At 39.7% G+C, this 26,498-nt stretch overlaps 1 protein-coding gene across 1 annotated transcript in view; it reads right to left on the bottom strand.

The window, feature by feature from the left end:
* HELB (DNA helicase B) overlaps positions 1–26,353 on the bottom strand; it is a 34,231-nt gene extending 7,878 nt beyond the window's left edge. Inside the window, exons 1-11 of the mRNA XM_043562980.1 lie at positions 26,093–26,353; positions 24,436–24,846; positions 23,353–23,522; positions 20,182–21,060; positions 16,068–16,245; positions 14,508–14,649; positions 11,952–12,106; positions 8,252–8,333; positions 7,699–7,758; positions 5,187–5,415; positions 4,247–4,390 (exon numbers count right to left, since the gene is read on the bottom strand). Coding sequence (XP_043418915.1) covers positions 4,247–4,390; positions 5,187–5,415; positions 7,699–7,758; positions 8,252–8,333; positions 11,952–12,106; positions 14,508–14,649; positions 16,068–16,245; positions 20,182–21,060; positions 23,353–23,522; positions 24,436–24,846; positions 26,093–26,276 — 2,634 coding nt within the window. The 5' untranslated portion in view covers positions 26,277–26,353. The remainder of the gene's footprint in view (positions 1–4,246; positions 4,391–5,186; positions 5,416–7,698; positions 7,759–8,251; positions 8,334–11,951; positions 12,107–14,507; positions 14,650–16,067; positions 16,246–20,181; positions 21,061–23,352; positions 23,523–24,435; positions 24,847–26,092) is intronic.
* Between the last annotated feature and the right edge of the window lie 145 nt (positions 26,354–26,498).

The following is a 26,498-nucleotide window of genomic DNA, read 5'->3' as shown; positions in this document are numbered from 1 at the left end:
TAACAAATGGTGCTGGGAGAACTGGACAGCAACATGCAGAAGGTTGAAACTAGACCACTTTCTCACACCATTCACAAAAATAAACTCAAAATGGATAAAGGACCTGAATGTGAGACAGGAAACCATCAAAACCTTAGAGGAGAAAGCAGGAAAAGACCTCTCTGACCTCAGCCGCAGCAATCTCTTACTCGACACATCCCCAAAGGCAAGGCAATTAAAAGTAAAAATGAATTACTGGGACCTTATGAAGATAAAAAGCTTCTGCACAGAAAAGGACACAACCAACAAAACTAAAAGGCAACCAACGGAATGGGAAAAGATATTCGCAAATGACATATCGGACAAAGGGCTAGTATCCAAAATCTATAAAGAGCTCACCAAACTCCACACCCGAAAAACAAATAACCCAGTGAAGAAATGGGCAGAAAACATGAATAGACACTTCTCTAAAGAAGACATCCGGATGGCCAACAGGCACACGAAAAGATGTTCAGCGTCGCTCCTCATCAGGGAAATACAAATCAAAACCACACTCAGGTATCACCTCACGCCAGTCAGAGTGGCCAAAATGAACAAATCAGGAGACTATAGATGCTGGAGAGGATGTGGAGAAACGGGAACCCTCTTGCACTGTTGGTGGGAATGCAAATTGGTGCAGCCGCTCTGGAAAGCAGTGTGGAGGTTCCTCAGAAAATTAAAAATAGACCTACCCTATGACCCAGCAATAGCACTGCTAGGAATTTATCCAAGGGATACAGGAGTACTGATGCATAGGGCCACTTGTACCCCAATGTTCATAGCAGCACTCTCAACAATAGCCAAATTATGGAAAGAGCCTAAATGTCCATCAACTGATGAATGGATAAAGAAATTGTGGTTTATATACACAATGGAATATTACGTGGCAATGAGAAAAAATGAAATATGGCCTTTTGTAGCAACGTGGATGGAACTGGAGAGTGTGATGCTAAGTGAAATAAGCCATACAGAGAAAGACAGATACCATATGGTTTCACTCTTATGTGGATCCTGAGAAACTTAACAGGAACCCATGGGGGAGGGGAAGGAAAAAAAAAAACAAAAGAGGTTAGAGTGCAAGAGAGCCAAAGCATAAGAGACTCTTAAAAACTGAGAACAAACTGAGGGTTGATGGGGGTGGGAGGGAGGAGAGGGTGGGTGATGGGAATTGAGGAGGGCACCTTTTGGGATGAGCACTGGGGGTTGTATGGAAACCAATTTGTCAATAAGTTTCATATTAAAAAAAAAATCATACAGTCCTAGAAGGTCTTAGGAGGTGATCTGGCCCCCAATCCTTCTACCCTCCCTTATCCCCCCTTACTTCTCTGACCTCGTCTCTTGTCACTCTCCCACACTGGCCTCCTTGCTGTTCCCGTTCTTCAAATGACAGACAGCCTGCCACCTAAGAACTGTGGCCTTGGGTATTCCGTCAACCTAGAATGCTCTTCTCTCGGATACCCACATGGTTAACTTCTTTACCTCCTTCAAGTGTTTGCTCAAATGCCCCGTTCTCAATGAGGCCTACACTGACTACTATTTAACGTTACAACTGCATCCCACACCTATCCCTGCCCTTTTTCCATAGCATTTGCCACTTTCTACCATAATATGTACAGTTGACCCTTGAACAACATGGGTTTAAACTGCACAGGTCCACTTACACATGGATTTTTTTAAATAATAAATACAGGGCAGTCCTGTAAATGTATTTTCTCTTCATAATAATTTTCTTTTTTTTAATGAATATTTTTTCAGGTTTATTTATTTTGAGAGAGAGAGCACAAGTAGGGGAGGGGCAGAGAGGGGGGGGGGGAGAGAGAGAATCCCAAGCAGGCTCTACGCTGTCAGCGCAAAGTCGAATGTGGGGCTCTATCTCATGAAATGTGAGATCATGACCTGAGCTGAAATCAAGAGTCAACTGCTTAACCTACTGAGTCTCCCAGGAGCCCCTTATTTATAATTTTTTTAATATTTTCTTTACTGCAGCTTACTTTTCTAAGATTTTGTTTTAAAGTAATCTCTACGCCCAGTGTGGGGCTGAACCTTACAACCCCAGATCAAGAGTCACACACTCTAATTCTTGAGGCAGCCAGCTGCCCCTAGCTCACTTTATTGTAAAATAACGTATATATTACTAATGTATAACATACAAGATACGTGTTAATTGTTTGATGACCATTAAGGCTTCCAATCAATGGCAGGCTATTAGTAGTTAAATTTTCAGGGAATCAAAAGTATACATAGATTTCCGACTGCAATGGGGGGTTGGTGCCTCGAGCCTCCACAATGTTCAAAGGTCAACTGTAGTTTACTTGTTTTACGGTTGTATCTGTCTCTTTCCTCCTCCCCAGCAAATGTAATCTTCACAATGGCAGGTATCTTTCTTTGTTTCATGGACTGATCTAAACCAAGCACCAAGGACAGTCTGACTCAATAAATATTTGTTGAACTGAACATGGAAGAAACAAACTACACTGATACAAGATAATAATCACGAATGTTCTTCGAGGTAAGAGACGCTCTTTCAACCACAAAATGACAGATTCAATAAAAGGAACAACTAGAGATATTTACTCCAACCTTAACAAAGTAATAAAAAGACCCCTTCAAACTTCATTTGTCCAGAAATGTAACAGAAGACTGGATTATAAATTTGAGGAAATCTCTTAGGAAAAAAAAAACAACAGCAAAATAATAATGAGATGGAAAACAGGAGAGAGGTAAGAAATTCAGACAATCATTTCTGGAGGCCCAACATAATAGAGATTCTAGAAAGACAAAACCCAGAAAACACAGGGCAAGAAACTTAAGGAAAGTATTCAAGAAAATTTCCCCAAACTGAATGATACGAGTTTCTAGAATTACACAGAGTCCATCATAAAGATCCAAGGGAGAAATTTTGCCAGGACCTGCAGCCAGGAATATATGTACTTCTTAACAACTGGCTGTTTTGGGTTTTTTTTTTTTTTTTTACCCAATAGACACAGTCCACTGACTGCTTCTCTCTTATTTTGAAAACAAAGCCAAATCTTCAGCCTACATTAGCAAGCAAATAGGTCAGTGTGCATATCCGCATCCCAACCCTCCCTTGGCAGGAATGCGTTTACCACCCTTACCTTGATCTTCTGCATGAAATCATTTCTTTACCTTTTAAAAGGAAAGGCTGAATTGGGGCTATTTTTTTGAAAGCCATTTCGACTTCTTTTTGGAACTGAGATGCAGTAGGTTAATAAATAAAACACCATCCGTTAAAAAAAACCACACACACAAAAAACAGAACCCGTATGCTAATTAGTTTGCCTACCAGTAGAGGATACAGGCTAACCTAAATTTTTCCACATGCAAATGTAGGCTGATGCAGCTTCATGATTAAAGCAACATACCAACATCAAAGAGGGGCACGCAAAACAACGAGTTAAATACCAGAACCACAAATAGCTTATGAGAAGTCAAGAGTATTAAAATGAGCTTAAAAGCAAATTGCACTAAATGCAATGTTGTGTCCAGGATTAGATCCTGGAACAGAAAAAGGATATTCTTGGGAAGCTGGTGAAATCCAAATAAAGCCTGGAGCTTTGTTAATAGTAATTCTTCCAACGGTAATTTCTTAGTTTTAACACAAACACCATAGTTATGTAAGACGTTGACATTAGGGAAAGTCAGATGAAGGGTATATGGGAAGAGTCTCTGCTATCTCTCAAACTCTTCTATAAAACTAAAATTATTCCCGGGCGCCTAGGTGGCTCAATTTCAGCTCATGTCATAATCCCAGGGTTGTGGGAATCAAGCCTTGTGTCAGGCTCCATGCTGAGCTTGAAGCCTGCTTAAGATTCTCTTTCTCTCTCCCTATGCCCCTCTCCCCAGCTCACGCTCTCTCTAAAATTAAAAAAAAAAAAAAAAAAAAAAAGCAAACCTAAAATTAAAATTATTCCCAAGTAGAGAGTAGTTGCCTCAGAAGAACAGAGGAAAGGGATGTATTTGTCAAAACCCATCCAACTTGATAAATTTAAATATGCATGCAAATTATACCCCAATAAAGCTGATTATACAATAATAAAAAAAGCAAGCTGCAAAAATACATAAACATCAGGAAGCCATTTATGTAAACTTTGGTAACCTTGTTCCTTTTTACAAAATAAAGGCAACAAAATTAAGAAGAAAATCTTTGAAGGTACTACTCCATGGCTTCCAAACCAGTTCAAATCACTTTATAAACGTCCACTGTTACCTGAAAAGTGTGAATAGTTCTTGCCCAGGCATGTTTTATATGACAATATTTCATCAGTTTTTCAAAGTCCACGGTTATTTCCAAGCCAGCCATATTATTAATGGTCAAAGATCTTCTCTTTCCAAAAGTTACATCAGTTACATCCTATGATCGAAACAAAGAATTATTTTGTATGTTTTCAAATAGGTACACTGTAAATATAGTCTATTTTTGTGCTGAATATTAAATGCAGACTCAAGTAAAATTGCATGTATATTCACAATTGTTAAGAACTTTCAAAAGGCTTAAAATCTACACTTGAGCACAAACTAAATATATATATACACCCAAACTTGAATAAATTTGAAACTTAACCTTAATCTGATTCTATGGAGAATAGTCTGTGTGCCTGACTTATTCTGAAGTCTATACATTTTTCACTTCTCGCACTGACTACGTAAGTCTGCACATATTCTTTGCAAAAAGTTTATGTTTCCTCACATCCTCACTGCTTGTAAAGAATAAGCTTCTATGTTTAAGACGGTGTTTATACAATGAGAACAAATTCAAAGAAACCTCAATGGTTTTTGTATGTAAGCAGCAACCAAAGAAATGATGTTTTGCAAAATATATTAAGTATGTCACTTGTCCCTTATTTTTTGTTACTTGAGCCCTCCGAACTTAATAAAAATGTTTCTTCACAAAGTCTTCCAGAAAATATGAGAAAGAAACCTATCCCACCTCATTTTATGAAGCCAGTTTTACTCTGACACCAAAACCAGACAAGACGTTACTAGAAAACTACAAACCAATATTCCTCATAAACGTGAATGCAAAACTCCTTAACAAAAAATTATGGAAGAATGTCAACAATTCCGATATGATTAGGTTCTGAATCAAACCTAGGGCAATTAAAAAAAATCTACCTCTAATAAGGTACTATTTTTCTGTTGTCACCTACCTTTGTTATAAAAAATATTTCTCCATTGCAGAGTCGAATATCACCTTCAAAGTCATGCTTATTTTTAGCAAAACCACAAAGAGTACCATTAAAGTCTTCACCACTGGCCTCTCGTTCATTACTCTCCTGACTGGGAGAGGTATCTTGAGGGAGTAGCTCCGAGAGATACACATTCCTGGTACAACAAATTTTATCACCAACTCCAAACTGAAGTCTATTCCGATGGTCTCTGAGTTAGAAAATGAGAATACGTCATCAAGGTTTGGAAAGCCTCAATTTCATTTTGTTTAGGCATTAACCCCCACTCAGATCTGATCCAATTCTCAAAATAATTTCCAAACTCTCTCTCCTTCACTTTTGTTCTCCAAATGTCAACAAGAAATCAGGCTCCCACAGTCGTGGTCTGATTACCTATCCTGTCTGTGGCACCTCAAACTCAATGACATTTCCCAGGCAGATGTTTTCAAGTTAGAAATCTTGGCATAAATGCTGATGTCTCTCTTTGCCTCTATAGATTCTAAAAGTTATCCAAATTTCTTACTTGACACATCTCCAAAGGCAAGGGAATTAAAAGCAAAAATGAACTATTGGGACCTCATGAAGATAAAAAGCTTCTGCACAGCAAAGGAAACAACCAACAAAACTAAAAGGCAACCAACGGAATGGGAAAAGGTATTTGCAAATGACATATTGGACAAACAGCTAGTATCCAAAATCTATAAAGAGCTCACCAAACTCCACACCAGAAAAACAAATAATCCAGTGAAGAAATGGACAGAATACATGAATAGACACTTCTCTAAAGAAGACATCCGGATGGCCAACAGGCACATGAAAAGATGCTCAACGTCACTCCTCATCAGGGAAATACAAATCAAAACCACACTCAGGTATCACCTCACGCCAGTCAGAGTGGCCAAAATGAACAAATCAGGAGACTATAGATGCTGGAGAGGATGTGGAGAAACGGGAACCCTCTTGCACTGTTGGTGGGAATGAAACTGGTGCAGCCGCTCTGGAAAGCAGTGTGGAGGTTCCTCAAAAAATTAAAAATAGATCTACCCTATGACCCAGCAATAGCACTGCTAGGAATTTACCCAAGGGATACAGGAGTGCTGATGCATAGGGCCACTTGTACCCCTATGTTTATAGAAAACATGTTTATATGGCTTCAACAAGAGCTAAATTATGGAAAGAACCTAAATGTCCATCAACTGATGAATGGATAAAGAAATTGTGGTTTATATACACAATAGAATACTACGTGGCAATGAGAAAGAATGAAATATGGCCTTTTGTAGCAACATGGATGGAAATGGAGAGTGTGATGCTAAGTGAAATAAGTTCTACAGAGACAGACAGATACCCTGTTTTCACTCTTACGTGGATCCTGAGAAACTTAACAGGAGACCAAGGGGGAGGGGAAGGAAAAAAAAAGTGAGAGACGGAGGGAGCCAAACCATAAGAGACTCTTAAAAACTGAGAATAAACTGAGGGTTGATGGGGTGGGAGGGTGGGGGGGGGGGTGATAGGCATTGAGGAGGACACCAGTTGGGATGAGCACTGGGTGTTGTATGGAAACCAATTTGACAATAAATTTCATATTAAAAATAAATAAAATAAAAAAATAAAAGCTATCCAAAGTCTTATGGATTCTGCCTTTTAAATTCATCTTCTCTCCAATCTCTCCTACCCCTGCCCTATATCACGTCTTATCCCACGTACACATATTTCTATTCTTGTAACTATGATGTTATATCAGAATAACAGCAGCAAGTTGAATAAATGCTGGTGATGTACCAGTTACCGTCATAAGTGCCTTAGAGATATTATTTCATCCCATCCTGACTACAACTCTATGAGGGAAATTCTGCATCGGTATCCTATTTTTACACATATGGACAAGTTAAACTACCTGCCTGAGATCACAGTCACTGGGACACAGACTGGGTGACCCACCGCTGGTGCTTTCTAACCCTTTGTTAGGCTACTAAAGTGGGTTTTTTTGTGGGTCATCCCTCAACAGACTGGGAGTTCCTCCTGCAACTTCCACATCTTTATTCTCTGCACTTAACAAACAGTACAGTGTTGATAAATGCAAGAGAAGTGAGTTAATTTTTCCTGTGTGTAAACACAGTAGCTTTTCTACACTGCTATTTCTCTGATAGATGTCCCCTGGGGTGTTCTCTATGGGCATCCTGTTGCTAAAGGTCTTGGACATGCCTACACACATATTATACTTGAAAAAAATTCTCCTGAATTGCCCATACTCATCTCCAAGAAGCTGGAGGTTGCCAACTTGAAAACCACAAGAAACACTGTATTCCTTATTTTTCTTATTACACTGATTACTGAAACAGTTCCCAAGGAGACATATTTAATTGAAGAGATCATTTCACTTCACAAATGAGAATAAAAAAGATTTTTGAGTATGTGGCTACAGTGATAAATGTCAAATAAAAGAACAGCAAAGGAAGGGCTATCCTCAAGCATTCAGACCCCTTGTGCTCACTTGATCAGGCGGCCCGTGTAGTGCTTACAACAGCAGGCGTTGATTAAGTCACAGTCTTGCCTGAAACACACAAACAAGCAAGGGTAGCCTTAATGATATCTGCTTTGTGCTCACTTCTGTTACCAACAATTACAATGTACTACATGCTATAAAAAGTTTCCAGGAATCTCACCAGAGAAAAGCATTTTGTAATTTTCATCTTTTTAAAAAAGATTTTATTTTTAAGTAATCTCCACACCCAATGTGGGGCTTGAACTCACAACCCTGAGATCGAGCATCATATGCTCTCCTGACCGAGCCAGCCAGGTGCCCCCAATAATTTTTATCTTAACATAAACCGTTTCCATTCAGATTTCCTGGGAGTTTCCAAATATAATATTTGGTAGAAACAGTCCTGTTTAAAAACTTCCCTCTGCCATATCTAACAAAGAAAGACCTCAAAATTAGAGACAAAATTAGCAATGAGAGTCTCCCATTCATACAATACCTGTATTGGTAAGTTACGAGATTTAAATGCTACACTAAGCACACTAAAATACTGCAAGTGCTTTACCTTCTAAATGCAATGAATTGTGACATTTGTGCATCCTGTAGGTCATTTTCTTTGAGCAAGGTTCCAACTGCAGAATATAAATCTAATACAAGAATATAAGAGAAAAAAAGTTAACAAGGAAAAGCACCAAATTACAACATTGTTTCAATGGAGAAACTAACGCAAACGGAACACAAGCTCTCTATGGGAACATCAACCTCATTTGCTACAGCAGCCAGAGCAACACAAGAGAGAATGGAGATAAGGGTTCCAGATACCCTATCCTCAACAGAGAGGTCAACCACTAGCCATTAGAACGGCTCCTAATCTAGAACACACCCCCTCATCACTGATGGCTTGTGAAAGCTGAATTTAAAATATGAGCAAGAAGACAAAATATGTAACAGAATTACTGCACCGTAAGACTTCTTTCTGTCTTAAGTTCTGGTGGGAATGAGAAATAATTTGAGTATCTATAAGCTTTGCATCTGTCATTTCACTTTTAATCTTTACAACATGCACAGGAAGCTGTTATTATTATATCCAAGGTTGATATTTAGTAGAAAATATTAAGATACTTCCACAAAGGATGGCAAACAGCTACTCCCCAAACACTGCAACGCCCCACCCCCCACCCCAACCATGTGTTTCCTACCTACCCCCAGAACCCCCAAACCTCCCCATGGTTCAGCAACTAAAAGGTTAACCCTGGCACAGCAGAGGCATCCATTCTAAGAGTGACCATACCTCAGCTATTACATAGTTTGACCACAAACACTGATTACAGTCTAGATATAATGTGGAGCCGGGGCTCTTGGAAGTAAAAGCAATTTTCCAAAAAGGGTATGGTGCCTGGCCTCCCTCTTTCAGACTTCAAATCATTGGCAATGATGACATCCACTTCCAACCTCCCTTAAAGCAGAGAAGTAGGCTTCCTCTAACCTGTCTTACCAATAGTACAAAACAGTGAACATTTCTCATGAGAGACAGATGTAACAATTTGGGTAAGAACATTCTAGGCTTTCGTGCCTTCCCCTCACAGCAGATGAATCCCAGGGGAATGAAAAAAACAGCCCAGGCCTTGGGATGCCCTGCTGGAGGAAGCCTAAATTAGTTGCTTACTGAGCCCTTCCTGGTTCAGATGAAGGGAAGATTATCACTAAAAAATGGCCAATGCTCAGCTCGCCCCCCAGCCAAGCCCTGGGCTGCCCGAGCAGGAATTTCCAAAGGTCTCACAGGGTATTGTTTTCCTTTATATGTACAGGATCGTGTTGTTCTGCTCCTTGCTTTTTTCACTCTCCCTACACCTTACAGATCAATACGTACACCATATTTCATTGATTCTAAGATATACATTTTTCTCACACTTTAGCATCTCTGAAATTCCAGCCCAGCTCTGAAGCCTGTCTTAGGCCCCTGTACTTTGGAATATAATGGAGTCATGTACTCAGTGATTTCATTATCAGTGAAAGTGCACTATATGCCTCTCTCTAAGGAATATTTATTTACTCAGTTCTTTTAAGGAAGGGACTAATTTCACAGCTGAAGTCTGTGACTGAGATAGAAAAACAGCATCAGCTGAGGGCTCTGTTGCCATTCTGAAACAGAGCACTTTTTTTTTGTTAAGTACATTCTCATTAACATAAAGAAGGGGTGTCAGAAGGAAAACCAACCGTATTTCAGGTAAATCTACAAGGAGTGGCAAGGAGGGCGAGTTATTTAACTGCCTAAGTCTTATTGTATTTCATAATTATTAACACCTACGCTTAACTAAACTGTCGTGAGAATAAATATTACCTATTAATTCTTCATAATACGTGTAATTAAAAACATCACAAAACGATGCGGCTTATAATCCCATGTATTAAAACGGAAATAAATTATACATGCTTGTGTATGGATATCATAAGTTTTAAAGGATAAACACCTAAGTCTTACTACACAGCAGGAGTGGTGGGCGAGTAATGGTGATAGTATGTGACCTTTCGGGGTTGCCTGAGAGGAAATCAAGAGGAAGAGTACAAGGAAATATTCGTTTTTACTTCAAACACTTCTGTATTATTTGACCCTTTTTAAGGAATATAAGTTATTTCTATGATCAAAAAAAAAAAATCAGGGGCACCTGAGTGGCTAGTTGGTTGAGCATCGGACTCTTCATTTCGGCTCAGGTCATGATCTCACAGTTTTGGGATCAAGCCCCGCATCCAGCTCTGCGTTGGGCGCGGAGCCTGCTTAGGCTACTCTCTCCCTCTCTCTCTGCCCCTACTCCCACTCTCTCCCTCTCAAAAAAAACAAGACAAAACAAAAACCGAAAGGGCATTTAGAGAATACTACATATCGTATGATGCCATTCCAAAAGAAAAAAAACATTACTGTAACACATGAATGGACACGAAACCAAGGGAACCACATATGCGACACATAAAGCAGGAAATGCTTACGTGTAAAGCCGTGCGTCACCTGCTTCACATACAAGCGAAAGTAGCTCAGTAGTTAGGGCACACCCGTAACAACGATGGCAACTACAATAAATTCCCAGCAGTGATCATTTAAATCCTCACTAATTCAATTTTGAGTAAACCATCACACTATTTTTTTTTTAAAAGTTTGCTAAGTTTAGAATACAAATAACGATCAAAAGGTTTACTCTACTTGAATTAACTTGTAATAGTTCATTTAAGATCTATTATTTACAAAAAAACTAACAGTGCCTCAAAACTGAAGAATGCCCTCAACCCTCCTAACAGCCCCACAGGCAGTGCCACTGTGATCCCCAGTTTTACAGATGCTTAAGTGATGTGACCTGTGTCGGGAGCCTGTGCTCTTTTTGACCTTGTTGTGTTGTCATCCTAACACCCACAATCAGAAGCGATGCTTGTCATTTTGTAAGAAACTGTAAGAACTAGTAGGAGGAACTCCAGCTGGCCACAGTTTCACAACCACTACCTCTGGTTCACAAATGTACCCAAAGCAACAAATGTATTTACTTTCCCAACTGTTATAAAAGAAAATCTTCATTAATTAGGATATGCTTCCTCCTGAATGAACTTGGATTCCCGGAGCTTTGCTTCATTTTAAACTGATCATCTATATCCAATTATTCACTCAACAGATATTTACTGAGCCCTTAGTGTGTTATGTGTCAAAAGCTTACTTCTCGTGTGTGTGTGTGCGTGTGTGTATGTGTGTGTGCATGCGCGCATGCATGTGTGTATCATTAGTCCTTCCAAATTCCTTCCAGCACGAGCTGTTACAGATAAGACCTGTTAAGGCAGGTTTGGTCACATATGTTGGGCTAGGAAAGCTTACTTCTTTACAAAATTCTAAGGTACTCTGCTTTTGATGATTAATAAATTAATTTATGGTTTTTTTAAATTTTTTACTGTTTATTTATTTTCGAGAGAGAGAGAGAGTGCAAGCGGGGAAGGGGCAGAGGGAGAGGGAGACACAGAATCCGAAGCAGGCTCTAGGCTCTGAGCTGTCAGCACAGAGCCTGATGCAGGGCTTGAGCTCTCAAACTGTGAGATCACGACCTGAGCCTAAGTCGGACGCTTAACCGACTGAACCACCCAGGCGCCCCATAGTTTATTCATTTTCGGTGCCTAAATTTTTTACTAGCAACGTTTATCTTCACCGTCAAATAAAATTATAACCAGTCATTTAATAGGTACATTGCAAAACTGAAACCATAACCCTACACAATACAGAGGCTTACACTTACAAGAGTGATGATCACTTTTTGAGAACTGAGAACTGGCATCCTCTTCTGGGAGTCGGATAAAAATAAATGTTTTATCTCGTATTGAGACAGGGAATGTTGGATTATCAGAGATATTCAGCTCTGCATCAAATATTGGAAACTGGCGTCTTGCGATTCTTAAGTGAAGATAAAATAACACACCAAGAACATGAGTATCCAAAAAAGTGTCTTCGTATATCATCAGAGATAATGTCAATACTATAACTAAAATCCGCTAATAGATAATAAATAGGGTGAAAAGGCTTCCCATATATGCATGGTAAATAGTAAATGAGTTTTACAATAGACTTAGCAAGACCATAATGTTACATTTATCAATCAATCCCCTGTCTCTAGCAAATTAAAAGCATTAGAGAAAAATGTCAGGGAATTTACCATTCTGGGACGTTGACCTACCTTCCTCCAGACCACAAAAGAACTATAGGAGGTAGGTATTAGCCTCATTTCACAGGTGAGCAGCACGAGGCCCATGGCCAGAGGGAGAAAGCAGGGGAGCTAGGAGGCAAATCCGGGCCCTTCTGGCTCCATAGCCCTTCCTATTTACATTAATGTGGACTCTTTGGGGCCTTTTCCAAATGCTTACATCACACTCTTTTTCTCCTTTTTTCTGTGGATAGCATTTACGTGGCCTCATTTTCTCACCGGAACCAAATATCCACATCTCTTGTCACAACAGAGTCTCTCCTTGGTTATCTGGAAGAAGGTGGATTCCCTGACAAGACCCAACATCAGCCTGGCTATCAGAGCTAGTGGTACCCTACTGTCACCTTCAACCCTCCCCAACAGGGTTGAAAGGAAGAAAAGGGAAGGAGGCCACCCTGCTGAAATATCCCTGCAGATATAATTTTGGGAGTGCTGAGAATCACCATGGATTTCAGGTTTTGCTTCTGACCCAGAACATGAAACATAACTTCTATCTCTAGTAGGAGTCCTTCCCTGGTATCATTGGGATCCTTCTGACATTAAATATCTGGTGATGATGATTAGGAAGAAATGATAAAGGCAGCACAGCCCAAATGACATCAAAAGCATTACTAAGAGGAATTCCTAAGTTTCAGATAAAACTGAGTTCTAAGAAATCTAATGTGCATTGGGTTCTTCTAAGATTTTCAGATTTTAAAGTGACCAATCATCTACCAACCTCCCCAAAGTGAGGTGGCCTTTGGGTAGGAGCAGAAGGGTTATACAAAAAGGGTCTAACTGCGTTCTTTTGCTTAATGTCTTAATAGGAACCTACAACATCCTACCCTATCCCTGTCAATTCTTCCTATAGTCCTACCCAGGGCAGACAGGGGCATTAGAGAAGGTCGGTTCTAAATGTTCTAATTTCTGCTGACATCCAATGAAGAGAATGTTCAAGCAACAAAAACAGCATTTTATAAGAATGTCAATCAAAAACAAAGAAAAATTTCGGCCCAATGAATAAAATGGTCTCTTAGTATTCTGAGATCCCACTCCATCTATTAGAGGATCACTCTAAAGGCTTATGAGAAGACTAAGGGAAGAAAAGGATTCTTTTCTACACTAAGGGGAGTAAGATGCAATGGGGGCCACCAGTACTCATCAAGGAATACAACAGTGTGTTCCTTTTTTTTTTTTTTTGGCTTGGGGCTCCCCTTACAAAAATTGGAGATAATTCTTCCCCATTCTCCTTTGAACTCTAATGAACTCATTTCCAAGTCTCTGTTCCCCTTGGGCTTATTCTAGTCTCTAAGGTTGATAATAACTTTATTCACATATATACTTTTTAAATCAGGAAGGTACATTTCTTTTTTTTTTTTCAGTTTACTTATTTATTTTGAGAGAGAGTGAGTGAGAGCATACAGGGAAGGGGCACGGAGAGGGAGAGAGAGAGCGAGCGAGAACAAAAGAGAGAGAGAGGGGGGGGGGGGGGGGGAGAGAGAGGGAGAGAGAATCCCAAGCAGGCTCCATGCTACCAGCTCAGAGCCCAATGCGGGGCTCAAACCCACAAACCGTGAGATCATGACCTGAGCCGAAATCAAGAGTCAGTCACTTAACTGACTGAGCCACCCAGACACCCCCAAAAAAAGTCATTCTTTTTTTTTTTAACGTTTATTTATTTTTGAGACAGAGAGAGACAGAGTATGAAGGGGGGAAGGTCAGAGAGAGAAGGAGACACAGAATCTGAAACAGGCTCCAGGCTCTGAGCTGTCAGCACAGAGCCCGATGCGGTGCTCGAACTCACGGACCGCAAGATCATGACCTGAGCCAAAGTCGGACGCCCAACTGACTGAGCCACCCAGGCACCCCCAAGAAAAGTCATTCTTAAATTTCAATAATAATTCATGCTAGACCAGTAATGAAAAATATTACCTTTGTTTTTCTAACTGTGGGTCAAAAAGTATATATATACCTGAAGGCTAGAATAGGTTCGCTACAAAAGCACAGTAAATGGACTGCACTGAATTGCCCTAATTCAAAAGCTAATATGTATTTTTTTAACCTTTGATTTCTAATACAACAGAGAGAAAACGCAAAATTTTAGTTATACTGTACCTCGTAGCATTGTTCACAATTAGCTCAGATTCTGCTCTGTGGTTTGTCTTTAGTTCAATAGCACAATTTCTTGACTTAAGAGTCTCAAAAAGATCTCTCAGCAAATTACCAGGTTCAATGCTGGGTAACTGTCTAATATCACCTAAAAGGGGAACAAAAAGGATACAGTAGGTTCTAAGTAATGAGGGTCCTGAAATTTAGAAGTTGTTTTTATTTCTCCCTACTGACATGTTATAATTACAAAGACTTACTCTAAGAAAAAAAAAGCCCCAAACATCTTTGTTTAAAATTACTTAAGAACATGAACTCTTTAAAAATATTTAACAACAACAAAGCACTGAAAGTAAACAATATGAAATATAAAAAAGCAATAACACAATAAGGTAAAATCTGAATTGAATTCCTTTCAGACCTATAACCCCAAGCAAACTGTGCAGGGATGTATATTTTAGCCAACATGTGAAGAGAAAAACAGGCCTTAGATCCTTAGATATATGGTATTTAGTCCCCTATTCAATCTTGCTCAATGTCTTAGTAGACCTGGAAGAATCTACGGACTCAAATAAATAAACTAAACACATGAAATACAAAATAAACAAACCCAACATATTTGATAATAAATTTCAGTAATACAGTGATAATGTTTGGCTCTATTAAAATTCTTTTTTTATTTTTTTATTTTTTTTTTTTTTAACGTTTTATTTTTGAGACAGAGAGAGACAGAGCATGAACGGGGGAGGGGCAGAGAGAGAGGGAGACACAGAATCGGAAGCAGGCTCCAGGCTCCGAGCCATCAGCCCAGAGCCCGACGCGGGGCTCGAACTCATGGACCGTGAGATCGTGACCTGAGCTGAAGTCGGCCGCTTAACCGCCTGAGCCACCCAGGCGCCTCTTAAAATTCTCTTTAAACAAACAAAACTTGGAGTTAAAAAAAACAACAACTACTTTTTCAGCGCAAACTGGGGAAATGCTTAAGCCATTAACAGAATCAACTGCTCAGAACACATCCTCAAAGACCTAAGAGAATTATTTATATACAATTTGATTCTCACAACGCGATTCTATTTTTTCTCCATGAAATCATACAGTCTACAGACCAGAGGTACCCAACAGAATCTAACTAAATCTCACCAGAACGGGAAAGAATTTAAGAGGCTAGTGAGGTCTAATTTGGGTTATTAGCTGAAAATCATAAATTTACTCCTAAGTGGTCTGTAATTCAGACTTTGTATTATTCCCAAATGATCCACATCGTTATTTCCTCTGAGTGTGTGACATTTTTACCACCTGAACGGTCATCATTTAGGTGATTAGCAATAACCCCTAACAACTCTATTTCATTTCACCATCCGGCCTGCTAATATCCTGGCCCAAATGAAGAACCACCCAAGCTAACAGAGGGAGTAGTCAGACTGAACTCAGGGTAGCTGGAGTGTGGACTCTGAAAACTGGCTTCCCACCTGCAGGATATGGATATTAAAACCACCAAACGGTGTAAGCAACCTATTAACTGCAATGCTTTGAATAAACAAATTAGGATTCCAACAATATTTCACTTACCAAGGATAATAAGCTTAGAAAGTTTGGAGTGCTCGCACAATAAATTTAAAACTGACTTGAAGATCTTGACAGATACCAAACTCCCTTCATCTACAACCAGAACTCTAACAGAGGAAAACTTCCATGGGCTGTTCTTGGCCGGGTTTTTTTTCTTCCAGTAATAGAAACTATAATTGACCTATAAGCAAAGCATGGCATTTTAAAATTCAGGTTATAATAAATTTTACAAAACAAAATTTTAACATGTTATTTTAAAAAAAAATTCTTTTTTTAAAGTTTATCCATTATTGAAAGAGAGCACATGGGATGGGGGAGAGAGAGAGAGAGAGGGAGAGAGAGAATCACAAGCAGACTCTGCACCACCAGCCAGAGCCCGATATGGGGCTTGAACCCAAAACTCTTGGGGCACCTGGGGGCTCAGTCAGGTAGGTGTCCAACTTTTGGTTTCAGCTCAGGTCATGATCTCCAGTCCGTGAGTTCAAGCCCCACGTCGGGCTCTGTGCTGACAGCTCAGAGCCTGGAGCCTGCTTCAGATTCTGTGTCTCCCTCTCTCTCTGCCCTTCCCCCCACTCACACTTTGTCTTTCTCTGTCTCTGTCTCTCTCTCAAAAATAAATAAATATTAAAAAAAACTTGTTTAACAAAGTTCTTAAATGAGGGGCAGGGGGATGTACATAGAGTCACATAGGGAAACAGGCTAAAGAAATAGAGAACACAGGGGCGCCTGGGTGGCGCAGTCGGTTAAGCGTCCGACTTCAGCCAGGTCACGATCTCGCGGTCCGTGAGTTCGAGCCCCGCGTCAGGCTCTGGGCTGACAGCTCGGAGCCTGGAGCCTGTTTCCGATTCTGTGTCTCCCTCTCTCTCTGCCCCTCCCCCGTTCATCCTCTGTCTCTCTCTGTCCCAAAAATAAATAAAAACATTGAAAAAAAAATTAAAAAAAAAAAAAAGAAATAGAGAACACAAAAGTTTTAGGGCTCGATACACAGAAAATATAGATCAAGTAAATTTAAAAAGAAAAGATCAAATAGTTCAAAAAATTGCTTCCTGATAAGTACTATGTGTGTTTAACAAGCTTTGCAAACGGCACTATTCTAATGCAAAATCTCCACCTCTCTCTTACTACTCTTGATTAAAGAGCTCCCTATTCTTTTCCAACCTTTTCTTGGCCTTCTGAGATGGTCCTGTCACTTTGACTCACCCCCTCTCCCCACTGGAATACTCCATTTTAGAAATAAAAGGCTGCCTTCCCAACCTATGAAAATACTATTTTTCTTCTAATATTCTAAGCTCTCTTACTTCCTTACCATTTAAATGTTTATTTTATTTATTTTTGAGAGACAGTGAGGAAGATGTAGGATCCAAAGCAGGCTCCGAGCTGTCAGAACAGAGCCTGACGCAGGGCTCAAACCGACAATCTGTGAGATCATGACCTGAGCTGAAGTCGGACGCTCAACCGACCGACCCAGCCACCCCTTACTTCCCAACGTTTAAAAACATACCACCAAGGCTGACAGCTCAGAGCCTGGAGCCTGCTTCATATTCTGTCTCCCTCCCTCTCTGCCCCTCCCCCACTCACACTTTGTCTCTCTCTCTCAAAAATAAACATTAAAAAAAAAGTTAAAAAAAAATACCACCACCACCAACAAAACAACTAAAGGAACTATTTATTAAAGATGTAATGGGGCGCCTGGGTGGCTCAGTCGGTTAAGCGGCCGACTTCAGCTCAGGTCATGATCTCACAGTCCCTGAGTTCAAGCCCCGCATCGGGCTCAGTGCTGACAACTCAGAGCCTGGAGCCTGCTTCCGATTCTGTGTCTCCCTCTCTCTCTTCCCCTCCCCTGCTCATGCTCTGTCTCTCTCTGTCTCAAAAATAAATAAAAACATTTAAAAAATTTTTTTTAATAAATAAATAAATAAATAATAAAGATGTAATAATATTTACTATTTTAAAAACATAGATGAGGAGAAAAATTTGGAAAATACAACCAAAGAACATTAAATATTTTGGTATACATCATTCCCAAAATGTTTCTACATTGTGTCACTATATATATAATATACATACGTGGATTTTTTAAATGGTATCGTATCTTTATTTAATGTTTCTACTGCAGCTAGGTTCAACATATATCTATTAAGGAAAAGCCTTCATATTTTCCACATGAATGCATCAATTCCCTTCAATAAAACTCTCATTCTCTCAGTGGCCTTGTCTCACAATAGAATGTTTGGAATCACTGCTAATTTGATTTTACGTATTCAATCAGTTACCTTAGAAATGCCTGGTTGACATTTTCCACTATACTTTTAGTGCTACCAATTCAATACAGGACCCATCTATGAGCCTAGATTACTCCCACAGCCTTACAGCCATGTTCCCTTACACACTAACTCAAAATGAAATTGCCTGATGAAATATAGGACACCTAGCTAAAACTGAATTTCAAATAAACAATAAATGACATTTTAGTACAAGTATGTGTGATCCAATATTTGGTACATCTTATAGTAAAGACTTGTTTTTATTTTTATCTGCTCCATCTGGTAACCCCAGCCCAAGGATGATAAATAAATGGGACAAATGCCCCATCAGTGCCTTTCCTATGGTCCTACACTCTCTCCTGCCCCTAAACGTGGCTTCAGAAATACTCTCCCAGCAGCATTCCAAGCAGATATTAACACACTGCCAATTTCATTCTAAATGAAATTCAAGATGATCCCACTCTGGCTCTCCTCTTCTAATCCAACCCTTAGACTCATCAGACGTGAAGGTGTAATGGAAAAAAATCATAAGCTGATCAGAAGACCCTTCCATCAATGAGCTACACTGAACCTCTCTAGGACTATGTTCACCCTCATGACAAATAAAGGTAATAGGTAACGTCACTTCTGGGGTGGCTCATGGCTCTGTGATTCTATACAGTCTTCCTTAAAACCGCTTTCTTCATTTCACTCTCTTGCTTAGGAACCTAAACAGCTCCCCAGTAAACCAAGTGCAAGCTTCTCTGTTAGGTCTATAATAAATGAGGAAAGTATGGCACCCCCGGAAGAATAATAAGCAGGGAGGTGAGAAATCTGAATCCAGGTGCTAGGTGCACTCCTGGTTAAGATCGTGGGCAAGTCCTTTAATGCTCCCAAATTTCAACTGGCTCTTCTACAAAATGACTCACGTCACTGATTTATCAGGGATTTAATGAGATGGCAAAATACTTTGCAAACTTTAGAGCTCAAATTCCCAGTCGAAACCAAATTCAATTTCCATTATTTTGCAATACATGGAATTCATTCCAATCAATGCAGTCACCTCAAAACCCATCATGATCGTTTTCCTCAATGCCTGTGGAAAGACCTGCCCCCTAAATAAAATGTCCTTCTCCTCACCTGAGGCTCTCTGTCCTTTAGAGTCCAATTCAATGATCATTTCCTTCAGAAATCTTCCAACAGCTAAGTTCCTGGATCTACAAAATGACAGGTCAGAGCTAGAAAAACCTCTCCAGCTCTTTACAAGTTTGAAATCTATGACTTCTAACTACAGCCAAAACTCTGTTTTTCAAGCATGTTAATTCATTTGAAAATTTCATTACGTGTGACTATTTGCCAGGCATTGTTGTGGGTGACAAAGATAAAGAACTAAGCTAGATGATGAAAGTCTTCCCTTTTATGGAGCTTTCCTTCTGTAAAATAGAATAAAACCTTTCCCTTCCAATGCAAATGCTTCTCAAAATAAGGCCTGTGGACTGTAACATGTTTGTAGCCAGTTCCAGCAGAATAAAGCTGGTGTCAGAATCTAAACTAACTACATCATTAAGCATACGCTTCAGTTTAGCTGCCTTTCATTTTTCCATAGTATTAAGACTTTCTCAACGTAGGGAGCAGTGTACTGATTTACTGTCCAGCACTAGCTCCTGCCTCACGCAAACCAGTAACAGTTTACAGCCTGGATGTTCTGAGTGGCACTGACCTCAACGTTCAGCTGCTACAAAGCGCGGATCCATAAGACATTCAAGAAATACCTACTGATTGTCATCAGGGAGAAATAAAACATCAGCTGATTCAACAAAGCTTATCTTTAAGGCAAATGTTTTATCTGCAGAGACAAATGTAAAAAGTTTTACCTGACACAGTGTATAAGCGTTAAAACCAGTCTTCTGTCGCAATAAGCCAGCTGCTTTTCCTGTTGGTGCTGTTAATAACACGTCTATAGCCTTGTCGGCCTTCAGTAGACTTTGCTCGGTAAAGGTAATCCATTCGTCTGGTACATCCCGGTCTTGTTCAAAATCTTCACAAGCTTTTTTTACTTCTTTTTCTTCCAACTGCTCCACATGCTTAAAAAGACGGCTAACAATCGTGGTCTTCCCACAACCGCCTTTCCCACTTATGACTGTCACAGCATTGGAACAAATCATTTCCAAAGCAGCCACCTGATCCTGATCCAGCAGAGCGTCACTGATTTCTGCATTAACCTCATGTTCACCATTGTTCCAAATATGGTCACCACTGTCCTGGCTCTCCAGAATGTCCACAGAAGTTTCCAAATTGCTCTCATCAGGTTGACTTTCGCCCAGTGCATCATCGCTTCGTGAGTTCTCCGGTTCTGCGGTGTGAATAGATGCAAGCACCCTTTTGACGTCGACATGTAAATGCCATGGGGGCCTCGTCATCAGGTCACATATGGAAGAGGCAATGTCTTTCTCAGCCTGGTAAAGGTCATAAAGAAAGATGCAGCCCTTCTGGTAGGTCACCACACCAATATCCTTCAAAAACCTCAGAGACTGCCAAGCATCATGGAAAGACATATGGTCTGACAACTTAGAAGTGAAGTCAGCTTCTTCAACACACGTGTGCCCTTGGTCTCTACATATATGTTTCAGTTTAGAATATATTATTAATGCATTTTGCTCCAAAGCAGTCATCAACTGGAGGAGAGACTTGCACTGACAAAATGATGTCCAACTTGCCTCACACTGCAAAAGCTTCAGTTCTGTGTAGGTTATCTTTAAGAAAACAGAATTCAAGTTGCTTTATAAAAATTATAAATGTCGATGAATCTTATTAGAAATACAGTAAAAACTATGTAATTTGTCAATAATTGCTTAAGTCCCAGAAGACATGTATGTCAAGTTGGAGGAAAAAACTTTGTACTTAATACATCACCAAGTTTTTACTGTCCTGTGATTAAAGATCTAGATACAGGGCACCTGGGTGGCTCAGTCGGTTAAGCGTCCGACTTCGGCTTTGGTAATGATCTCATGGTCTGTGGGTTAGAGCCCTCAGAGCCTGGAGCCTGCTTCCGATTCTGTGTCTCCCTCTCTCTCTGCCCCTCCCTCACTCTGTCTCTCTCAGCCTCTCAAAAATAAATAAACGTTTAAAAAAAATTTTTTTAAGATCTATATACATTTTTAATTAAAATTCTATTTTCTCAAAACAATATATACACAGTTTCGAAAGTCAAATAACACCATGAGGCTTATCAAAAGACAGGAATCCCCTGCCTTACTCTTTCCATGCTGACAAAGTCAACACTTCCAACACTTTCAGTTATTTATTCCAGAATTTACTCCACATTTCCAAGTACTGTTTACACTATCCTTTGTGGGGGTTTTTTTGTTGTTGTTTTTTTTTTTTTTTTTTTTATATTTTCGATATTTAGTATGAACTCCCTACTATGGAAAGTCTTTCTCTGGGGAAGCTCTCTCTTATGCCATCACCTCCATACCTTCTTCTCCTCCTCCCATCTTTGAACAAAAGTTATAGTATACATTTTGTTAATCAGTTTTGGTTACATTGATGTTAAATAGGATTCACAGCTGAGCAACATGATATACCACGATTACATGAACTTTTGTGTCAAACTCTTGTGTGTATGATGACTGCTTCACCTTCTTGGCGTGTTTAGGTGTCTATGTGCCTCTCAACAATTCTGCCCCAACTCTACTGAAGAGGCAGAGAACTTCCTTCACCATGATCCACTCAGCAAGTTCTCCACCAGCTCCATTTTTTTTCATGGAGACATCCCTGCTAGAACCTTCCTTATATCTTACGGGCTGAAATGTGTCCCCCCCCCCCAAATTAATATGTTGAAATCCCAGCCTCCTAGTATTCCAAACTTGGCCATATTTGGAGATAGGGTCTTTAAAGTGGTAATTCAGTTAAAATGAGGTCACTGGGGTAGGCCCGAATCCAGTATGACTGGTGTCCTTATTAGGAGAGAAGATTACAACAGACAGGCACAGAAGGAAAATCATGTGAAGACACAGGGAGAGGTGTCTTCTCATGACCATGTACAAGCTCAGGAGAGAGGACTCAGAAGAAGCCAACCAGACCAACACTTTGATTTTGGACTTCAAGCTTCCTGAACCATGAGAAAATAAATTTCCATTGTTTAAGCCACCCAGACTATGGTATGAAGCACAGATTTAGATGGTCAGCAGCCCCAGCAATCTTAACCCCAGTAATGGTCTTTATTCTTGATGGCAGTTCACACACTGAGCAATGGACTTCAAGCCTCGTTCTCCCACTTGAGTCCCAGAATATGCATTGCTCTGTCTCTCTTCTCTACTCGCTAAATACAGGCAATAATCAAATGTTCCAGAATCTCATTTTGCAAAACATCCTGAAACCATCATCATTTTATATAGGGAACAAATTCATTGTTCCAGTATTACTCAAATTGTGGGGGGAGGGGATTCTAGGAACATTCCTGGAGATCCAAGAATTATCTCAGATTTTTTAAATTGTATTTTCAATTGGAAAACCGCCCATAACAAAGTCCTGCAACATTTAAGGGCCACATTTGGTTCCCAACACCCCTGAAGCCTCATAGCGTCACTCCTACTTTTGGTCTATGATGATAAGAACGGAAGTGGGTTCATACGTAAATGATATTATTGTGCCAAATACTAAACGTTTTCAAAAGTTCAGACAGGAAAGGGAGGGACTGAAATGAACTTGCCAAATTCATAAGAACTTGTGCCTTCAATGAGATCTGTATTCAAGTTGCAAATGGCCATTTAGTTACCAAAACATGTTTCCTATTAAATCATATAATGAAATTATTGACAATGTGAATGTCATCAGTTTTGTTATTTTGTTTTCCTTTATAAATTTACTGTGTATGAGCTACAGGTGTAAGAACTTTATAGTTGGTTCTAACACGAAACGAAAAATAAATCAACATTGCAGTCCAATACAAATTTTTTTCCTTTGAGAGAGATGTAAAAATTGTCAAGTTTGAGACCTCCCCCCGCCCCCCATACAAGATGCTGCTGAGTAAATGTCTTACTTACTTTACCAAATCCAAGTTTCCACGGATGTGTACTTAACATCTCTTCTATGGCTCCCAACACCTCCTTAGAACCTGAACTTATGAGCCGTTTAAAGTGTCGAGGCAGAAGAACTGGAAGGAATTCCATTATTTTTGGAAACTGCAAAGCTGTCATTACACTTATAAATGGAACTATAGGGTAATAGAAAAGAACACATCAAACATACAAATGAGTTCACAGAACAACTGATTTGATGGACTTTCTCACCCAGCACAACCAGTTTAAGAAATCCTAATCAAAGAGAGATCAATAAGTGTATTTAACCAGCAAGAAAATTGATTGTATTATAACAATTGATTTTGTACTAAGGTGGTTCTCACTGTGTTTAACTCCAAAATTTATGTTCCTCAAATGCTTAGACAACTGCTTCTCGGCCTTCTGTTTCCTTCTGGTTACTATATAATCAATAAAATTTGTGACTCTGTGATACAAAGATAAATTTAAAACTAAGCGTAAAAAATAACTCATTACATTTTAACCTTTATAATCATTTTTCTGACTGTAATCATGATTCTTTTGTCACTGAAGTCATTCAATGCTGTCCTGCCAAATGTATTTGATATAATTAAGAAATGAAATATCCCACTCATGCGGATGTCCAGATAGCAAGTCATAATATATAATTATTTTATACCATCTTGGGCTGAAATTTTTCCAAAATGGAATACTCAAGAATATGAGTATCTTTCTCCTCTGCCGTCTTAAACAGAACCATAACTAGAACCGAATAACTAACAACTGAACTTTTTCTTAATGACACAAGGAAATCCCATGGACACAAAAGTTAGAGACAAAGACAGAATCACAGTTTTAGAACTGGGGAGGAACTGAAAGGAGCTTAAAGATCATCTTACCCAACTCTCCACATTAATGATGAGGAACCTTGAATGACAATGACACATCCCAAAGCGATAGAAACACATTTTCAAAAACACATTTTAAAAAAGAATACTAAGCCAAGATACTATAGGGGTAATGTCTTAAACACACTAGTCATTAAGTATTTCCATTACACTAAAAGTGGATGATAAAAATCACACCTACTTGTGTTTTCCAGAGGAAGGCACATCTCATTTTCTGGTAGAGACTCTTCCTGTACATTCTGTTTTGACTGTTTTTGACGATTCCTTTCAATTTCCTTTTGGAAAGTTCTTAATGTTTCCCTAAGATTTTCAAAGTTGAGGTTTTTATAGCTTGATACAGCATTTACCCATGCTAAAAATTTATTTATATGATCACTGGAGACTTTACAGTCTTTAAGAAACAGGGAACAGATATTTTTTTGATTGGGTGGTGACATATCAGACTGTAAAAAGTAAGATGGAAATCCTTGAACTTGATAGCTCCTCAGTCCCAAAGGTTTCACTTGTACTTTCACTCGCCACCAAGGACCCGTTACTGGAAAACGTCCAAACACTTGACATTGCTCTTGAGTGTTTTCATCAGGAATTACAACTTTAAAAAAAAGTTAATTTAAGATATTTAAAACCCCTTTTTCAATATTTTACCAAATCTACCGTTCTCTTTAATCGCCCCACAGCACCCTGTACAGATAGATGTCTATGAGGGAATCCACATAAGCTGTTCCACCTGTTTCAAATGTTCTCTTCCTTACTGTTTACCCCATCTGCTACAGACCTCAGCTTAATTGTCACTTCCTCAAGAAAGCCTTCCTTGAATCTCAAGAATATAACCTCTCCTAGCACTACTTACTATTCCTTCTATGCACTAAATAATAATATAGTTACTTCTGTAATTATTTAAAGAATGTCTGTTTAATTTACCAAAGGATAAGCCCCATTAAGACAGAAATTTCATTATCTTATCCCTCCTGGGTATACCTGCAACAAACACCACCTTGCTTGGAACAAGATAGCCAGTCACTAACACTTTTAGGATAAATGACTACACCCTCCACAAACACTTGAAAACTTTCTGTGGAAACTTGTGCTGGCCACTCACAGGTAACTCTTCAAATTCAATTAATTAAAATTAAATAATATTTAAAATTCAGCTCAATAGCACAAGCTGCACTTCAAGGTCCTTAATAGTCACATATGGCTGGTGGCTATTGTACCGGACAGAGCAAATACTGAAAAATGCCATCAGCACAGAAAATTCTACTGGTCTTTGGTTACCACTAAAATATTCTTAAATAAAATATTCTTAAATATCAGTCACAATGTACACATAACAGGTATAATTTATAGCACAGGAAACTACACAAGGTAAACAAACCCCCATCGCAACACTATTAACACAAGGTTAATGAATCAACAACGCCTTGAGGTGTTTCTTGGGTACGTGCGTCTATTTTCGAAGTAGCTGAAAAATAAATACACATTTGATTCCAGGCAGGACAGGAAAACAGTCTGAAAGTCTGATTCCGGGTGTGAATACAGGCTGGACATTCAACTGTTTCCTCGACTATAAAATTACCTCAAAGAGTTGTGAATATCAAATGAGATAATACACACAGAACACAAGCTTCACGCATAGTATTTACTCAGGTCACTATTATTATTATTATTATTATTATTATTATTATTATTAATATTATCTTATCCTAAGTAGGATGAAAACAGCGAGGCCGTCCTAAAAAAAAAGTCTGTTAGCAATGGGGCGCCTTACTTAGGACAACACCAGAACGGGAAACACTTCAGCCTCCAATCCCATCCCCTTGGGGCAGGGGCTTCCTCACCGCGGAGGAGTCCGGGGAGGCCGCCAGCCTTTACGCCCCCACTGCACAGCTCCTCGGCGTCGACAAACACCAGATCTTCAGTCTCCTCCGCTTCGTCCTGATAGTCATCGTCCTCCTCCACCAAGTCCTTGGGTGGGAGCAGAGGTCCCTGCAGTTCGCGCAAGTGCTGGGTCAACCAGGCCATGATGATCCCCCCCGAGCCTCTCCCCACATTCCGGAAAACCCCGGCAGGTACACAGCCATGATCAGCCAATCAGCTTCGCGACGTCCGGCCTGCGCGCGCGCAGGGGGCGGGGCAGCGGCGAAGCTCCGCCCCAAGTCTCCCGCGGGAGGCGGGGATAAGACGCAGACGCCGGGGACGGGGCGAAGGTCAGGGTGAAGAAGAGCGTGTACGCCGGTAACCGGA

The sequence above is a fragment of the Prionailurus bengalensis genome, chromosome B4 (assembly GCF_016509475.1).
Source record: "Prionailurus bengalensis isolate Pbe53 chromosome B4, Fcat_Pben_1.1_paternal_pri, whole genome shotgun sequence".
Lineage (NCBI taxonomy): Eukaryota > Metazoa > Chordata > Mammalia > Carnivora > Felidae > Prionailurus > Prionailurus bengalensis.
Note: the sequence above shows the minus strand (reverse complement) of the source record. Positions and strands in the feature narration are given on the sequence as shown.